This window comes from Amblyomma americanum, chromosome 6 (assembly GCF_052857255.1).
Source record: "Amblyomma americanum isolate KBUSLIRL-KWMA chromosome 6, ASM5285725v1, whole genome shotgun sequence".
In the NCBI taxonomy this organism is placed as follows: Eukaryota; Metazoa; Arthropoda; class Arachnida; order Ixodida; family Ixodidae; genus Amblyomma; species Amblyomma americanum.
Window position 1 is genome coordinate 9987608 of NC_135502.1, and position 16064 is coordinate 10003671.

General features: G+C 50.8%; 1 protein-coding gene across 1 annotated transcript; it reads left to right on the plus strand.

Moving 5' to 3' along the window:
• The first annotated feature begins 2763 nt into the window (after window positions 1-2763).
• Window positions 2764-15873, plus strand: LOC144094547 (uncharacterized). Its single transcript, XM_077628464.1, has 2 exons — window positions 2764-2897; window positions 13563-15873. The coding sequence occupies exons 1-2, from the start codon at window positions 2874-2876 to the stop codon at window positions 13953-13955; spliced, it is 417 nt and encodes a 138-aa protein (XP_077484590.1). The 5' UTR covers window positions 2764-2873; the 3' UTR covers window positions 13956-15873.
• The last annotated feature ends 191 nt before the right edge of the window (window positions 15874-16064 follow it).

Consider the following 16064-nt stretch of genomic DNA (forward strand, 5'->3'; position numbering starts at 1 on the left):
TCTTTCAATGCGCATGTATTTTGGCACAATGTAGCCAGTATTTTTGGGGTCACAGTGCCAAGGGTAACCACGTTTTCGAAATTCTAAAAACTTATATTAGTATTCCTAATTACCGGCTACAAATTTTATTGCAACCGGGTGTTTAAGGGTAATAGTTAAAAAGCTAATTATCAAACTACTTTACCGACTAACTACTTAACTTTGTTCGCCTGCTTTCTGATGGCCACCAACGCAGGTCTTACTGTGCTGCAGAAGCTGCCTTCATACCTCAAAAAGCCTATTTTTAAAATTTCTGGTTCACTTTCACTGAAGGAGTCGGTATATTGGTTCGTATTTGGTAAATATGCTGGCTGATGTCTCCTCGGTCAGCGCCGATTGTGATGCGGGGTGCTCTTTGTACGAAGAGATAACTCGTAGTGTTTGATATGCGGACCATTAATTTGTGATTCTTAAAGATCAACCTGACGTGATAAACACGGTATCGTGGGTGAGGTACTATCGGTTTTTAAACGACAAGGACTTGTAACATTTACCCACAAGTCATCACACCGTAATAAGTTGCAGTTTTTAGATCTTAACCTGGCTTTAACACCATGTCACGTATATTGCATATACAGGACGTTTCACCTAAGACTTTACACAACTAAAAAAAAAAGTCTTCTAGTTAGAAGAGAGCTTTTTCGGCGTAGCATTGTCAGCGGCGTAGTTATTTTTTAGAGAATGCCGGTGTAGCCTAGCCTCAGGGATCCGCGATCCGGATAAATGAGGCTAGGCTACACCGAAATTCTCTAACAAACGGTGATCATAATGTTCTTTACGGTCACAAGTTCAAATCAAGTGCTCTATTCCATATTGACATCTTTATCATACATGGCACGAAAATCGATATGGCTTATTTCGCCACGTAACAAGTTATAGTCAACCTTTGTAATAGCCATCCCACTGAAAGGTATAGAAATGAGAGGCTCAGTTTTGATGGAAACAAAGGTGCGTAAGTGGTCGGCCACCGGAACAGAAGCATACCAGTGCACACACCATTATTAACATTGCATGGGGCATGGTCAATAAGGGTACTTAACGTGTTAGAGATACGGAACAGAATAAGACAGCGCAACGGAACGAGGACAAGATAGAAGAAACGCGTAACACAGGACGGGCGTATTTCTTACGTGTTTCTTCTATCTTGTCCTCGTTCCGTTGCGCTGTGTTAATCTGTCTCGTTGAAAGCATGAACCAACTAGCCCACACCAGAATCCTCATAGAGATACGGGTAGGCTCTGTTATTACATTGTGTAAGTTGAAAGATTTCAAGAGAAGCCTGTATTCGTTCAAGGTACCGCCAGACAAGTCAATATTGAATTCTTCGACAACCTCAATGTGATTGCAGTGCATGCAGGAAACACTCACAAACACAGGCTCAAATTCCTTCAGAAACGTTTCGATCGAAGATCCTGGCGGGCGGTACACAACACTAATGACTGGTCCTCCTTCAGTCTTGGTAAAAAGTGTTTCTAGAGTTGCATTAGTAACAGATGCATCAATTATGACATTGCACACGATATTCTCTCGTACAAACAAGGCAACTCCGCCTCCTCGCGCACGCGAGTTCCGTGGTTGCAGCAACAGCCGGAAACCCTGCAAACTGACTGTCTCGTCAGTCTTCAACCATGTTTCGCTTACAGCAATAATGTCGATAGTAACATCAAGACGCGTGATATAGGTGGCCAGGGCATTTAGATTCCTACGCAGACTTCGCACATTGAAGTGGAAAACTGAAAACATTATTACATTCCTGAGGTTCAGCATATTGAAGGATAGATAGATAGGTGCTCAGCACGAGGACGTACACAATTTTCGCAAGGTCACCTTCACACTGAATGTATAGAACCGTGGAGTTTTCAGATTTCTGGATCAGAATCCGGTCCGGTGATATCCATGCGAACTTCAGTTTTTTCTATGTTTTCGCATCACGAGTTTCTTAAACAGTATCTTAATTTATAAGCGAAGATGCTCATTGGTGTAGATAGGGTTAGTGTTCTCCAGGGCCAGATGGCTAAGGACACAGGACTTACATGCAGTCTTTGAACATCCTGTGTTTGAGGGTGCGAGAGTTTTGCGTGAGTTTTCCGCTTCATGTTTATCGTCATCCGGAGAAGCTTTCCAAGCAATTTAACTTACGTCTCCTCATCATCAGCCTTATTACGCCCGCTTCAGGAGAAAGGCCTCTCCCATATCTCTCCAATTAACCCTCTCCTGTGCCAGCTGCGGCCACACGATCCCCGCAAACTTATTAATCTCATCCGCCCACCTAACTTTTTGTCGACCTTTGCTACGCTTTCCGTCCCTTGGAATCCATTACGTTACCCTTGACGACTATCGGTTATCTTGCCTTCCCATTAAATACCCTGTCCAAGCCCATTTCTTCTTTCTGATTTCGAGTCGGATGTCGTTAACCCGTCCCTGACCCACTCTGCCCTGCTCCTGTCCTTTAACATTACACCTATCATTTTCCTTTCCATAGATCGCTGCGTTGTCCCCAATTAAAGTTAAACCCTTTTCGGTAAGCTCCACGTTTTCGCCCCATAGGTTAGCACCGGCAAGATACAGCTGTTATATACTTTTTTCTTTAGACACATTGGTAGGCTCCCATTCATGATCTGAGAGAACCTCCAGTAACTACTGAAGAGCGCCTCCTACTCGCGCTCATCATCAAGGAAAGGAAAAGCCAGCAGATGAAGAAGAAAATTCGGGCGCCGGCCACAGCAGCGCTGTAGTAGCAGCTGAGCGTGCACAAAAGAAGGCGAGGATAACAATCGGCAAGCAAAATCTGCTGCCTCTGCTGTTCTCTTGAAAAGAACAGGAAGCAAGGCACCATGGACCCTGCCTTGGAATTTGCGGTAAGAAACTGGCATCCACCGAATATTCTGTCACGTTCCTGCTGCCTAACAGCATTGAGAGGCCTTTAAGAGCTTAGTACCTTGAATTTGTATCGAAGACACTGATACTTTCTTGTCGACGGTGGAGGCGCAGATTAGCTCATTAGGGAGCCCTAATATCGCTGATCCGGATTATGAGAGGGGAACTAACTAGAAGTAGAAGAATAAGAATGGGATGGAGTGCATATGGCATTGAGTAAAGCAGAAATTTGGGCGAGTCGGTACGTGCTCACAGCGTAACAAAGACTGCACGAAAGACGAACAAGCTCTTGTTCATCTTTACCTTCGTCTTTCGTGCAGTCTTTGTAGCGCTGTGAGCAATAGGTGCATATGGCAGTTTCTCTAACGAAAAGGGTTAAGCTCAAATTGAGGACAACGCAGCGAGCTATGGAAAGACAAATGATAGGTGTAACGTAAGAGACTGGAAGCGGGCTGAGCGGGTGAGGAAGTAAACACGGCTTAGTGATTTAGTAGTCGAAATCAAGAGGAAGAAATGGGTTTGGGCAGGGCATGTAATGCGAAGGGAAGATAGCCGTTGGTTCTCAAGGGATTCCATGAGAACGCAAGCGTACCATGGGGCGGCAGAAAGTTAGGTGGGCGGATGAGATCAAGAAGTTTGCAGGGCTACGGTGGCCGCAGCTGGCAAATGACAGGGTTATTTGGAGAGACATGAGAGAGGCCGTTGCCCTTCACTGGGCATAGTCAGGCTGATGTTGAAAGTCACTGCTGTGCCCACGAAACGCCTCTATGGAAATTTGGGACTTGGTATTAATACTAGAATTGGTGCTGCCTGTTTCTGTTGGGACATGGGTTCATGTAAATGTTGGCACGCTAGTATTAGGGCGCTGTAAGGAGATACACAGAGTGTCGATTAACGTGTACAGCGTTCTCTTATTCCCTGTAAATGCAGCCGAAGGCTCAGTGATGCATGCATCGTGGTCGGCCCTTGCGCTTCAGGCCCCTCAGCAAAATCACGACATAACCGAGAACATGTACTTGCGAAATTTTAATACGGTACTGAGGCGGTTTGACAGACACCAGCACAACAGACGGAGTTGAGCTTCCGGCTGTGAGCCGAGCAGCGCGGTTTCCCGCCGCTCCGGAAATTTGAGTTCCGCGTATGGTGGCGCGGGTTTGTTTGCGCAGGTTCGATAGGTGCGAGTGAAGTCCGCTTTGGGGTAGCCGCATAAGTGGCAGTTTGGTGTTTGGTAAGGTTGTGCGTCGGAAGAGCTTGAAATTGGCTTGAAATTGACGCCAAGCGACTTGCTTGGCCTGATTTAGTGTGTGATCAGAGGGAGGGTAGACTAGGCGCTATTACCGGTAGTGAAGGGTGCAACAAGGCAGGCTTACGGCCCTGACCACCGTATTTTGACACAATTTCGCGGCCTCCACCCGGCAAATCACCCTCATTTGGGTTCCTGCGCACTGCGACCATCCGTGGACCACAATAGACCTCTCCCTGCCGACGTCCCGGATGACGCTTCGAAGGAGGTGCAAAAGACGTGGCTTGTAGTGGTGTGGCGGCGTGGTGCAGTGGATTTGATGTCGTGTAGTGACGATTTTCTGTGTTTTTCTCAAAGTCGTTGAGTTTTCGCGTGGTGTAATGCGCTAGTGGAGTGAAGACGGCCAGCCGCATATACTCCTTCCGCTTTCCGAATAGCGAAAACCGCCCAAAAATGGGTTTCGGAGCCGTGCAAGGAGCAAAAGTGACCGACGTCAAGCTCTACCAGCATCTGAGGCGAGCATCTGATTGTAAGCAGATGTATTTGATTACCCATGCTCCCATGTACTTTTGTGTGAAAAAGCCAGCTCTTAGTTTAATTTATTATCGTCCCGAACGAATTGCGCTGAAATCATGACCGATCCAGCTGTTTAAGGCCCGGATGGCATGCGACTGCTGGAAGTAGTCTAAGAACACCTGGATAAGCATTTGTAATTCATTCCAGTGCGGCAGATCGTCTACAAGAAACTAGCTTCCGTCACGAGACCGCTCGCAGGGGTATGCCAGCACCTTGGCCGTTAAGTACAACAGCATTTCAACCATGAATCGTATAACATACTGCGCTTGGTCAAGCGTTGTCGTGTCTGAGTCGAGAAGGGGTTTCGTTTGCGTCATTAGTGAGTGCGTTCACTCAATGTTAGTGCGTTCTGTACGAACATTATGCCGTGTTGTGAAAAACGCGGTTAATTACCCTGCTGTTTTGCTTGCAGCCGGTTATGGCGATGCGCATCGCATTGGTTCCGCATTACACGTAGCCTGGATGATATACGTGCTAGCAATGGTATCATGTGTTCGTCAGTCGGAGGGCAATCTAAACGCGACGAAATAGAAGCTCCCATACTTGAGAGAAAAATCGGCCAGCCAAGCACTGTGCTCGTGCACACGCTGCTGTGTTCGCTCACGAGGACCCGCCTGCGTTTCGTAGGGCTCTGCAGTCGCTTCTGTGAAGAGCGTTTACGATGCATTAACTGGCGTCGAAGTCTGAAATAACCTCCTTGTCAACGTGTCGTTCCATTGCGGGGGCATATATGCTTTTCAGGCGGTTGGCGGGCTCTCAGTGCCTGCGCACTGCAAGAGTGAGGCTTGTTCTAACTAGGCGCACATAAATATCTCTGAAGGGCACATTTGCCTTACGCTTAAAATAATGTTTCCAGATTTCAGTCGCTAACAGGTCGGGTTACTGAAGCGTCTTATACTTAGGTCTTAATTAAATGTATTTAGTGCGCACTTTCAGGCAGAAAATGCACGTCGTCAGACAGCTCGCGACGCTCCGCACAGCAGGCAGACCGGACAGGAAAGGCTGCTTTTGCCAACCAAGCTTGTTTTCTTTCGGCGCGCCAACTTACCATGTGATCCCTTGACAGGGAGAGGCCTATCAGCCACGACTGCTGTCCGAGAACTCTTCAACCGGCCCGAGGGAGGCTACCTCCCGTTCGCAGCGCCAAGGAATGTGTGTTCACCGGCGCATTCCTGGGAGAATTTCGCGCTCGCGCGGGAAATGCTGGATCCTGTAGTACTACCATGAATCATTCATTTAGTGAACGCCCGGTGCGTTTGGTAATCAAACAGCGCAAAAATGCTAGCTACCAATATCGAAATCAACAGCTGCCCGTCGGCCCTGGGCGGTCCTCCTGACCCTCTTCCAAGGCTACTTCACGCGACGTTGTAGCTTATATGGGCAATATAGGGGACTTGTAGAACTTTTTCTCTACATATACAGAGCCCCACCAGCATGTATCAGCACGCTTGTCCACAGTCCACAAGATGCAACCTTACCCGTAAGGAGCCCGTCGGTGTAGCGACAGCTGCAGACAGACACGTATACCCCACTAACCTGTTGTACTCCTACATCCATCACTCCCCTAACCCACTGCGGTGACCTAACTTCGGAAAACGTTCCTACCTCTGCAATATGGCCTGGAAATGCCAAGCCATTCCTGATCTCCTCATTCCACCAGTACCTCCGAGGAGCAGCGGCTAACCGACCGCAAGGCCACTGGTCAGCAATGGCTGAGGGAGTGTGCGGTGGCGGTGGCCGCAGCGTATGGGGTCCCGGAGTAGGGGCACCCCCTGAGGGGGCGTTATTTTCCTTCCACAAATATCTATTTACTAATACTAATTTTCGTCTCCTCGGGCATGACGCCAAGCCACGGGCGCCGATGTCGCTAATTCAGTCCCAACGACCGTCATCTTTGTCGCGCACTAAGTGACCGTCACGCGAGGAAACATTTCTTGGCCCGTTTAAGCCGGAACGAACGTGACAATCTCGAAATCGCGCTAGACTGTAAAACATGTGTACGAGACCAGACGATGCAGCAGTCTGGGCGTCAGTACGTTTGAAGCCGATGTGACCAGGGTTGCTGCTCTTGCATATGTCTGATGTCATCGCACAACCCGGCTGTCAGAAATCGAAACCGGCTTCGCGTAGTTAAAAAAATGCTATAACACACTACTAACTGCCCATGTATATATTGCTACGGTTGTGCTTGTGCTTGGAACGCTCGTGCTTGGTGCGCTCGCGCTTGGAACGCGAAGAGGACGAAGTGCGTTTCTGCTGCTGGGCTTCGCGTGCCCGGTTGTTCGGCTGCGTGGCTGTAAGCTGTTTCCCTGTAAATATATTTTTCCCTTTTGGTGTGCACATCTTCACGTTACATTATTGGTGTGAGGTGCTGGGTACAGCCACAGCAAGCACGGAACTTCGCAGCGGTCGTCAGCTCGCCGGCTCTTCAACCATGACCAGCGAAGGGGCCGCTCCGTCGGCGTCCGCCAACCCGGCGTTCATCATTGCCCATCCGAGAGATCCTGGGACCTTCAACGGAACGGACGGCGTCGACGTGGAGGACTGGCTCGCAATGTACGAGCGCGTGAGCACACACAACAGGTGGGACCCGACCCTAAAGTTGGCCAACGTCATCTTCTACCTGACGGGCACTGCCAGGGTATGGTTCGAGACCCACGAGGATGAACTCACCAGCTGGGATCTCTGCAAGCGCAAGCTTTGTGACCTGTTTGGTAAGCCATTCGGGCGTCAGCTCGCTGCGAAGAAGGAGCTCGCATGCCGTGCACAAACGTCCACAGAGTCCTATGTATCATACATTCAGGACATATTAGCTCTCTGCATGAAAGTCGACGCCACTATGTCAGAGTGCGACAAAGTAGGTCACGTGCTCAAAGGCATCGCAGATGACGCCTTTAACCTTCTTGTATACAAGGACTGCGGAACGGTTGACGCAATCATCAAGGAATGCCGCCGGTTCGAACAAGCGAAGAGCCGCCGAATTTCTCCGCAGTTCACGCGGTTGCCGAATACGACTGCGACGTCGTCCTGTGTAGACCCGACTCCACCGAGCCGTCTGCCGACATCTGAGAGCCTGACACGACTTGTGCGCCAAGAAGTAGAGGCAATGTCCCCCGTTGCGTTTCATCCACCCGCAACAGACAGTACTCCAGCAGTATCCCTTATACAGGCTGTCGTTCGCAAAGAATTTGCCAATCTTGGGATTCAACCTGTTTGCTCAGTTAGTGCCCCATATGCTCGCCGCATGTCCCCGGAGCTCGGTTCTGAACGTGCATACTACCCTCGACGCAGCCGCAATCCAGATGAATGGAGAACACCTGATGACAGGCCCATCTGCTTTAACTGCTCCCGAGTTGGCCACATATCTCGACACTGCCGAAGCCGTCCGTCCTCGACCTACAGCCGCTACCCGCCGGGTTATGCATATTCCCGCCGCTCTCCCTCGCCTTCGGAAACGACCTCTTCTGGCCACAACGCTCAGACCCCGCTTACCAACCGTTCGTCGTCACCTCAGCGCCGTCGATCTCCATCGCCCCGACCTCGCCGCCCTTCGTCGCCGGCCCCATATGCCCGCTCCCGGTCGGAAAACTGATGGCTGCAGCGTCTGGGGGTGATGCTGCTCTGCCGACCCGACCAGAAAACCCTCCTTTAACTCTTCATGCTCATCGGAACATCCTTAACGTCGACGTGGACGGGGTCCCTGTTACCGCTCTGATCGACACTGGAGCGCACGTCTCAGTCATGAATGCTCGTCTTCGCCGTCGCCTAAGGAAAGTGCTCACTCCTGCCCCCTCAACTGTGGTCCGTGTTGCAGATGGCGGTATGTCTATTGTCGTCGGAATGTGTACTGCTCGTGTTTCAATAGCCGGCCGCCATACTTCTGTGCTCTTCACTGTCCTCGAACACTGCCCTCATGACATCATTCTCGGCCTTGACTTTCTCACCGACCATTCCGCCCTTATAGATTGCGCCACAAGCATCGTTCAACTCGCTCTACCTGTTCCTTCAGAGCCACCGGATCCAATTGTTCACCGACTGTGCACCGCCGACTTTGTCCGCCTGGACCCCGATGCCGCCACTTATGTCCGTTTCTCCTCGGTCCCGCCAGTTCCCGATGGTGACTACATCATTACTCCGGTTCCTGATGTGCCCTTTACACGCAGTGTTGCCCTTGCGCATACAGTTGTCACCATGTCGGCAAATCAAGCGTCCCTTCCGGTTCTCAACTTTGCCTCTTACGTTCAGCCGCTCCCACAAGGTATGTCGCTCGCCACGCTGTGCCCTGCTGCCGAATGCGTCGTATCGGCGGTGAGAAGCGTCCCACCCTCGTCGAACTGCCGCGACTCTGACGTCCCACCACCTGATGAATGTGCAAAAATGATTGCTGCTGACCTCTTACCAGGGCAAGCTCACGACCTTCGGTATCTTCTGTCGTCTTTTCGCGACATCTTTGACTTCGATGACCGCCCTTTGGCTCGAACATCTGTGGTCACGCATCGCATCAACACCGGTGACGCAGCTCCTATTCACAGACGACCCTACAGAGTGTCCAGTACAGAACGCACCATCATACAGCAAGAGGTGGACAAGATGCTCAGTAAAGACATCATAGAGCCCTCGTCGAGCCCTTGGGCCTCACCAGTTGTGTTGGTTAAAAAGAAGGACGGCAGCTGGCGCTTTTGCGTTGATTACCGGCACCTAAACAACATAACAAAAAAAGACGTCTATCCACTCCCAAGAATACACGATGCTTTGGACTGCCTTCACGGAGCCAAATTTTTCTCTTCAATTGACCTTCGGTCCGGGTATTGGCAAATCTCTGTTGATGACAATGACCGCGAAAAGACGGCATTCGTCACACCGGACGGCTTATATCAGTTTAAAGTTATGCCATTCGGTCTCTGTAATGCGCCAGCTACCTTCGAAAGAATGATGGACTCCTTGCTTCGCGGCTTTAAATGGTCCACATGTCTATGTTACCTCGACGATGTTGTGGTTTTTTCGCCCACGTTTACCACGCACCTCGAAAGACTGGCGAGCATTCTTTCTGTCTTCCGTCGAGCCGGGCTACAGCTCAATTCGTCGAAATGTCAATTCGGTCGCCGCCAACTCACCATTCTCGGACATCTAGTCGACGCTTCTGGTGTCCGCCCGGATCTTGTTAAAGTTAAAGCCGTCAAGGACTTCCCTATTCCCCAGTCGTCTACGGATGGGCGCAGCTTCGTCGGCCTCTGCTCGTACTTCCGCCGTTTCATCAAAAATTTTGCCGGCACCGCTCGCCCCCTGACCGACCTTCTAAAGAAAGACACCCCTTTTACCTGGGGCCCTGCCCAAGAGGAGGCCTTTTCTTCGCTAGTCGACTTACTCACCTCCCCACCTATTCTGGCCCATTTTGATCCGTCGGCTCCGACTGAAGTTCGCACAGACGCCTGCGGTTATGGGATTGGCGCCGTGCTAGCCCAACGTCACCAAGGGCAAGAACGCGTTATTGCATATGCCAGCCGCCTCCTTTCTACAGCTGAGCGAAATTACTCAATTACAGAGCGCGAGTGTCTAGCTCTTGTTTGGGCCGTAGCTAAGTTCCGATCGTACCTGTTTGGCCGTCCATTCTCCGTAGTGACCGATCACCACGCCCTTTGTTGGCTGTCTTCACTGAAAGACCCCACAGGCCGGCTCGGACGTTGGACGTTGCGCCTCCAAGAGTATTCTTACACTGTTCATTACAAGTCAGGGCGTTTCCATCAAGACGCCGACTGCCTGTCTCGGCACCCTGTAGAGCCGCCTGATCCTGGAGACAACGACCTCGGCCCGTGCCTCTTCGCTATCTCCGATCTGGTTAACATCGCGGACGAGCAGCGACAAGACTCTTCCTTGCGTATTCTCATTGATCGCCTCAACTGTGCCAGCCGAGATCCTTCATTGCAACTGTTCGTCATTCAGGATGGCGTCCTATACCGCCGCAACCTTCGTCCTGACGGACCTACGCTCCTGCTAGTCGTTCCCCAGCGTCTCCGTTCATCTGTCCTAGCGGAACTACACGACCTACCGACCGCAGGCCACCTCGGCGTCTCCCGCACATACGATCGGGTCCGACGCCGCTTCTTTTGGCCTGGTCTGTACCGCTCTGTTCGGCGTTACGTTGCCTCCTGCGACCTCTGTCAACGCAGGAAGAGACCATCAACGTTGCCTGCTGGCCTTCTACAGCCTATTGACGTACCTCTCGAACCATTCTACCGTGTTGGACTCGACCTTCTCGGACCTTTCCCGACGTCCTGCTCCGGCAACCGTTGGATTGCTGTCGCGACCGACTATGCGACCCGGTACGCTATCACGCGTGCGTTACCAACAAGTTGCGCAACCGATGTCGCCGACTTCCTATTGCAGAACGTAATCCTTCACCACGGCGCTCCACACCAATTGCTGACGGACCGCGGCCGCTACTTTTTGTCCCGAGTAGTTAACGATATCCTCCGGTCCTGTGGCACGCAGCATAAGCTCACTACAGCTTACCATCCCCAGACGAACGGGCTTACCGAGCGCCTCAACAGGACTCTGACCGATATGATATCCATGTATGTCTCGCCCGACCACCGCGATTGGGACGTTGCCTTGCCTTATGTAACATTTGCTTATAATTCGTCGCGGCATGATACCACCGGCTATTCTCCTTTCTACCTTCTGTTTGGTCGGCATCCTGCGCTGCCATTGGATACATTACTACCGAGTTCTACTGCCTCGACCACAGAGTATGCACGTGACGCCATCTCCCGAGCAACTATGGCCCGTGAAATCGCCCGAGACCGGCTCACCGCATCTCAGACCTACCAGAAGTCAGTTTACGACCGCCGGCATCGCCCAGTACACTATCCGCCGGGCTCACTCGTCCTCCTTTGGTCTCCTTATCGCCATGTCGGTCTCTCTGAGAAACTTCTACGTCAGTACAGTGGCCCTTATCGAGTTCTCCGTCAGGTGACCGACGTGACCTACGAGATTACACCTCTTCATGCTCCGACGTCGTCCACTAGCCCTTTGACTGACGTCGTTCATGTAGTCCGTCTCAAACCGTACCACACGCCTGCTACATCATCCACTTAGCACCGGGACGGTGCTTTTGCCGCCGGGAGTTATGCTACGGTTGTGCTTGTGCTTGGAACGCTCGTGCTTGGTGCGCTCGCGCTTGGAACGCGAAGAGGACGAAGTGCGTTTCTGCTGCTGGGCTTCGCGTGCCCGGTTGTTCGGCTGCGTGGCTGTAAGCTGTTTCCCTGTAAATATATTTTTCCTTTTTGGTGTGCACATCTTCACGTTACAATATCTTTCACAGTGTAACATTAATACTGGAGCAATACGCAACGTTTGAAACAAAGAACGCGAAAACCAGAAATTTCCTGACTTCACCCCTGTAATCTGGCTGCATTCGCTTGAGACCTCGGCGCAACAATTACCATGCTAAAAAACGCGGTAAAGGATCGTGTACTGTAGTCTTTACGGCCACCAAATGCCGAAAGGACCTGACAGGCTTTGCGTATCCTGTGGTTGCAATGTGATAATCTTTCTTTGCCTTTGTACTATAAAATTGGTGGTGAAGTTGGGTTCTGGAAAGATCTTGCTTCCGAGGATGATTTTCTGCTGATTTGCACGCCTTTGTTTGGGTTAAATAGTAGGGACTTGCGCCATTTAGGCTCAGTGGCACAACTTCTTCAGGTTTGCCTGGCTGGTTTGCCTACTCGTTGCATTTTCATGATGTGAAAACCAAATGCTGCCACTGGTCTGCTTTTTTTTTGTACTGTGCGCGAGAAAGAAATGGTAATAAAGAAATCGCGCGCAAAAAGTGTTGGCTCTTGCTCTAAAACTTCCATCTACTGCCAAGCATTGAAAACAGTCTAGTTGCGCCCCTCTGCGGTGGCTCAGTGGTTAGCGGCCGTCAAAAGAAGAGTCAAAGTGCTTGAGAACCACCGGGCACAGCAGGGTGTTTGTAAAGAGCCTAAGGAGAGTTCGTTTGCCAGCTTTAGCCAGTCCCTTCATAGGAACCGGGTAGCGCCGGTCTTCGGCATGATAGTGGTCAGTAATATCTTTAGAAGAAAAAAGACGGCTGTGATCTGGGCGCAGGTCCTCCCAAGGGACGCCTGGTGCCCGGTAAGTGAGTGCGCTGGCTTCGTCATGGGCGGCTTCGTTATCTGGCATGCCTTGGTGGCCGGGGACCCATATGATTGAGCAATGAGTTGGATCGCAGTCACGAGTACTGTGGTGTAGGGGCGAGACACACTAGGGGCCTCTCCCCGAGCACCTCTCTGTATATATAGCTAAATAAATGCTTTTCACCACCACCACCAGTGGTTAGCGAGCTCGGCAGTTCAGCCTCAGGACGGGGGTTCAATCCAGGCCGTGGCGGCCGCGTTTCGATGGCGGTGTCCTTCCGGAGCCCTTCACTACGACGTCCCTCAGCCCATGTCGCTTTGGCACGTTAAAGCTACATATACGGTACCATGTACCAAACCAGTCTGGTTGCCTCACCCGGCGTGGCCCTGTAGCTTCCAGTGCTCAAGGCGGAAAGCTGCATTGTAGGCTAAGGATGACTAATAACGTTAGAGGAGATAGTCCTTTAGGCATTAACTGCACTGCCACAGCCCCACGGCCCTCTTGGATACTAACTGCAAACGAGAATTCTTCGCGGATTAGCCTTTCATCTCGAGCAGGAAGTCTCATTTCACATAATTTTATTTGGGTCCGAATGCAGCCTCAGATGGTAACAAGCATGACGAGAAGTTTTTCGCTGCTTTAGATTTCTGATCGCAATGGTTTCGGTGTCTTCTTCCTCTCCTGCGCGCAGGCCTTCCAACACAACCCGGAGATCCAGTATCATCCGGGTGTCCAGGCACCCGCAGAAACCCACCAGAGCTCGCCTTCTCAGGAAACTGCCGTGAGCATGAGCGAAGGGTCTCGCGCTCGCCGAACCCCTTGGTGGAGGCGCGAAATTTTTTGGGTGCTGGTTGTCGGCGCCTGCATGATTGTGCTGATCGCGGTGGCCGCCTTCCGACTGCGGCCCTCACTAAGCCAATTTCACTTCCTCAACGTCACCACCACCACCCTCACCGGCACCACCACCACCACCTCCTCCAAAGCCAGCGTCACCACCGCTAGCTCCACCGCCGCCACCACCATCACTTCCACCGCTGCGACCGTCAGTAACTTCACTGCCAATGACAGCCTGGTGCTTTTCTAATGACGCTCACACGAGTGTGTCTTGAGGTCCTGACCGACACAGAAGCCTTCATACTGACCCAAACAGTTCGTGACATTGTCATCGCTATTGTGTGTTGTGCGGTGCATGTCCCCCGGCCACGCAGTCGCCACAGACGGTGGACAAGCAGCAACAGTGGGCGTATGGAATCGAAGCTATTCTGGAACCACTGCTCATACTGTATACCACAATTTTAAAGACAGAACTGTGCGAGATTGAACGGGCATTAAAATCAAATTAAAAACCAAAGCTACAAAGCTGTTTAGCTGGACATGTTGGAATGTACTTGTTGAGCGTATTTTGCTCAAAGCATGCAAACAGCAGGGGAATAGAAAACTGTGGGTCAAAGCACACCAGAAAAAACACGAAAGGAGGAGGATGAGAACGAACACCAAAAAAAAAAGATGGTCGATATGCGTTGGTCATTCTCTCTTTTACATTCACAGATCCCTAGGAGTGGTCATACCACTTCTGGCGCAGTGGTGCAGCGGTTATGCGATGCTCCACTGTCCTTATTTTCTACGGCAGGTGCTACCATCGGTGGGACTTGGGTTGCTTGGGTTAGGTTTCGACCCAGGTGGCTCCTCCCGAACGGTCTCTCGCGATTAATTGAGCTGCCACCTAACATGGTGGGCAGGTTGCTATGTATATATGCCCACCGAATAGTGGACAGGTGAGCAACCTGCACACATGGAATGGAATCGGCATTTGGCCGTCAGGCGTGGTGCAGGTGTTAACAAATTTGGTGAGGTTTAACTCTTCTAAACCTAGTTATACAGAGCGAAAGCAACGTTCCATTGCTCCTCGGTTTCAGCGGCTCGTTTAGCTCGCGTCGTTTACAGTACACCTTCTCGGCGAGCTATATCGACTGGATGATATGACGTGGCCTGATGGCGACGTCAGAGTTGACACACTAGGTCCGGCGCGCACCTCATTCATGGCGGAACTGATGGAGAAATCGCCAACGTAGCAACCGCTACACCCTCTCCTAGTCACGTGGTATCAACAGGGAAGCCGGCTAGCGCGCGGAGCTGCGCCTCTCCCAGCCTGCCCTCTCCTAATCATGTGGTACCACAGCGGCGGAGCCGGCGAGCGCGCGCAAGTGCGTCTCTGCTTGGCGAGTCACGTGCTTTGCCTGAGCTCCGGGGCCTCAAGGTCAAACGCGCATCTAGATTGATCTTGGGAGACATGGAGTAATAGATATTTTGCTCTAAATCGTGTGTTATTCCCAGCCGCTGGTAGGTTCCTACTGTAGTTCTGCTGGTTGAAAGCAGACAAAACACTTTTTTAAGTTTAGTAAATTGCTCGCAGCCTTTTCTTAGCGCGGCGATGAACGGCCTTTTTTTCCCTCTTTCACACTATTTCATCCAGAAATATTTTCTTATGGTTTTCAAGCGGGTGGAATGTCAAGGTGCTACAACATGTGCTCGCATAAAATATTCCATAAAATCAGAATTCTGGCAGTGCACATATGAACCGCTTTTAAAATATTGTGTGTCGAGTAAGTATACAACTCTATAGAAGGGTGATATGCTCCGAGAAAGCTGTTGAGACCACTGAGGACACCAGCTTTAAGAGCATTGCATATCAGTTCACTCGCGACACTGTTTCAGTTATGTGCATTCGTTATGCTATGAGACAGCGAAAAACACGATGTTGAAATTTTAGCTCCTCTTTTGTTCGCACTATATGGCCTGTAAAGCGAAAAAATATTGGGAGACAAAAGTCCAATGCAGGCACAGGCGGTCTACTTCTGGGACGCATACAGACACGCAGCTATTTAAATATGCAGCTTTAATGGTCTGCGCCCGTGTCGTCTTTCCTTTCTGCGTATCATCGTTGTCGAGCAAATCCTTAAAATGAATTTAAACCAACTAGCCCAATACAGCGAAATACAGAAATTAAAAAAAGAGTGTTCTATTTTTTGCTCCTGAATCTGGTAGCGGAGATTTGTCTTTATTTGACAATTCTCGTAGAACTGAGACCCTTCCACTTTTTTTGGCGCTGGGTGGACTTAAAATGGCTCAAATTTGCTACATATACGCGGGCACAGCTTGAAGGTAAACTAAAACAAGCGGCCGTTCCGCACTT

Bases quoted from the DNA above. Each gene is read 5' to 3' on its own strand.
- LOC144094547 (XM_077628464.1), top strand. From the start codon at position 2,874: ATGGACCCTGCCTTGGAATTTGCG. The intron at 2,898-13,562 runs GTAAGAAACTGG...TCCTGCGCGCAG, and splicing joins ACCCTGCCTTGGAATTTGCG to GCCTTCCAACACAACCCGGA.